Raw genomic sequence first — 2,737 nt, forward strand, 5'->3', positions numbered from 1 at the left:
ATTTTTGAGCTTTGTACAAAAACATCTAAAATAATTCAGCAATAGTCATAGTTACTGGTAAACTACAATAGTTCGCATATTATAATAGTGCAAACCTTGGCTTCATAGAAACTAAAAAATTTTGACTTTTCCTCATATACTTTATAGGGTCTCCGACGAATATTTCGATGTGTTACAAACGGAATGACAAATTTAATTATGCCCTCCATATGGTGGAGGGTATAATTACACTGTGCAACATTTTTAAGGTAATCTTGTGCAAACAATTTGAGCTGAGGTTTTTATGAAAGTACAGACCCAAACGACAAAAATCCTAGTTGGGTTTTATTGTGTCAGATCCAGCTTGGATTTTATGGCCCCATCTAAACATGGTTTAATATTGACATTTTAAAGCAATTCTGGGCTATATCTCTGAAACCTATGTGAATCTTTATCTCACCTCTGAAGCAAATTTTTAGATAAGGGCAAGAAAAAAATATTTGTAGAAACAATGAACTTGAAAAACTACATTTATTGCATAAAATATCGAACATTTCCACAATTTGTATACATTTCGCACCATATCTCCAAAACCGTTAATTTTTCTTAATGTTTTCCAAAATTGCATACTAGAAGTTGTTTGCATTTTCAGTGTTGCATAGTGTTATCATAGAAAATCGTTCCGTTGACCACAATCTTTTATTCTCCACTTATCAAAATTGCAACCGGATATGATAACAACTTAACACATTTATTTTACATATTCATGTCAAACCTCTTCCCCTTTCCTTTTTTACAACAAAATTCAAACAGTTATAATATGGTGTTCCTTCGCAAAGATGTCATCCCTGAGTATGAAACCAGTGTATTGTCTGCTACATTTACTTTTCCAAATCATGAAGTCATATCTGAATATTAAACTGGTTTAATTGTGTGAAAACATGTTATTGTGGTTACTGGAGCAACACAATTTTGCAGAGTTGTTTTATATCAAGAAGGATATAAATGTCTTAACTATAGCCTGTACAGATAATCAGTAAGCAGTGTATCTTGTTTTTAGAGCAGACAATTGAGTCTGTTGAAATAAACTGTTTAAAATATATTTGTGCGAACATAACATGCAGGCCATGAGAATTGTATTTGTTTGTTTACATTTTTATTCTTCGAAACCTCTGTCAATAAATATGAATTATCTTTTAATTTCAAATCGTTGAACTGAATAGACCAGGCCATAACTGAATCGGGAAACATACAGATTGTTAGCGGATAATATAATTCGGAATATAGAATATCCAGAAATGTGTGACGCAATGAATTCGCTTGGTGCAATTCAACAAATGGAGAAGCTGGTTGGCTCCGAAAACTGGTCGACTTGGAGTTTCGCCATGAAGACGCAGCTCGAACTGGAGGATGCATGGTCATGCATAGAGCCTGTAAGTAATGCAGCTGCAGTGAATGCCGGATAGGATCGAAAAGCAAGATGCAAGATTATTTTGGTAATTGACAAGAATCTGTATGTACATGACCGTGTTTGCAAGACAGCAGCAGAAGTTTGGAAGGCACTCAAGAATCTATTTCAAGACACTGGATTGGACAGACGAATTGGTTTGTTGCAAAAATTGTGTTCTGTTCAATTGGTGGAATGTTCTTCAGTGGAAGACTACGTGAACCAGATTATAACGACAGCGCAAAAGTTGAACGATATTGGATTCAGCGTTAATGACGAATGGATTGGAAGTTTGTTATTAAAAGGACTTCTCAGTGAATACCAGCCAATGATTATGACAATTGGAAGTACAGGTAAACCACTAACAACAAATAGTGTAAAGATGAAGCTCCTGCAGGATGTCATATTCGAACCTTCATAGTGAGCTGCTTTCCAAGGAAGGAAAATTTTGCAGGAAACAAATATGTGAAGAAAAATCTTTCAAAACAAGACAAGAAAGGAAAGTCGCGATGCTTCAATTGTGATGGGATTAGCCATTTTGCGTCGGAGTGCCCGTCGAAACCGAAGGAAAAGAAATCCACAGGTAAAGAAAGTACAATGTTTGCAGCATTTAAAGTGGAATCTTCAACGGAGAAATGGTATATTGATAGTGGTGCTACCAATCACATGACAGCAAAACAAGAACATTTCAAAAATTTTTGTATGTATCCTGGTGAAATAAAAGCGGCGAATAACAACACAATGCAAGCTGTTGGAAAGGGTGATATAGAGATGAAACTTGCAACGCATAGAGGTAATGAAATCGTCACCGTTAAAGACGTTCTATACCTTTCGGATTTAGAAGTTAATCTCTTGTCTATAAGGAAGATTGTGGATCATCAAAATAGTGTGGTATTTGATCGATCTGGTTCCCGTATTATAAATTCCTCCCAAGAAGTAATTGAAATGGCAAAACAGGTGAATGGCTTATACAAATTGAATGTACATTCAACTGAAAGCGCATACGTGGCAAGTGAAAACTCAACGGAACTTGGCATTGTAGATTAGAAAATCTAGGATTAGAAAATTTGAAGCTTCTAGCCAATAGTCCGGTCAAAATAGACATGCGTATAAGGGGGAAAAAGCAAAAATTCCCACAAAGCTGAATTTTGGTGGAGAGCTAGAATTGGCCATTAGAAGCAACGTCCTAAAAGTCCCCATCGATCCCATGTGTGCAAAACAAGTTATTCGGGGTCAAAAGTCATTTTTGGAGGCATTATTCAGTTTTTTTATTTTTTCTCAAAAACGGTAAGACTTAGCAAAAGCCGCCTA

General features: G+C 35.7%; 1 protein-coding gene across 1 annotated transcript; it reads left to right on the plus strand.

Moving 5' to 3' along the window:
* Nucleotides 1-2,023: 2,023 nt before the first annotated feature.
* LOC141398121 (uncharacterized) lies at nucleotides 2,024-2,473 on the plus strand. Its single transcript, XM_073975351.1, has one exon. It carries the CDS (start codon nucleotides 2,024-2,026, stop codon nucleotides 2,471-2,473), a length of 450 nt encoding a protein of 149 aa, XP_073831452.1.
* Nucleotides 2,474-2,737: the final 264 nt, after the last annotated feature.

Source organism: Musca autumnalis, unplaced genomic scaffold (genome assembly GCF_047663935.1).
Source record: "Musca autumnalis isolate F117 unplaced genomic scaffold, ASM4766393v1 scaffold_3, whole genome shotgun sequence".
Lineage (NCBI taxonomy): Eukaryota > Metazoa > Arthropoda > Insecta > Diptera > Muscidae > Musca > Musca autumnalis.

Coding starts and splice junctions, on each gene's coding strand:
- LOC141398121 (XM_073975351.1), top strand. CDS start 2,024: ATGTTTGCAGCATTTAAAGTGGAATCTTCAACGGAGAAATGGTATATT.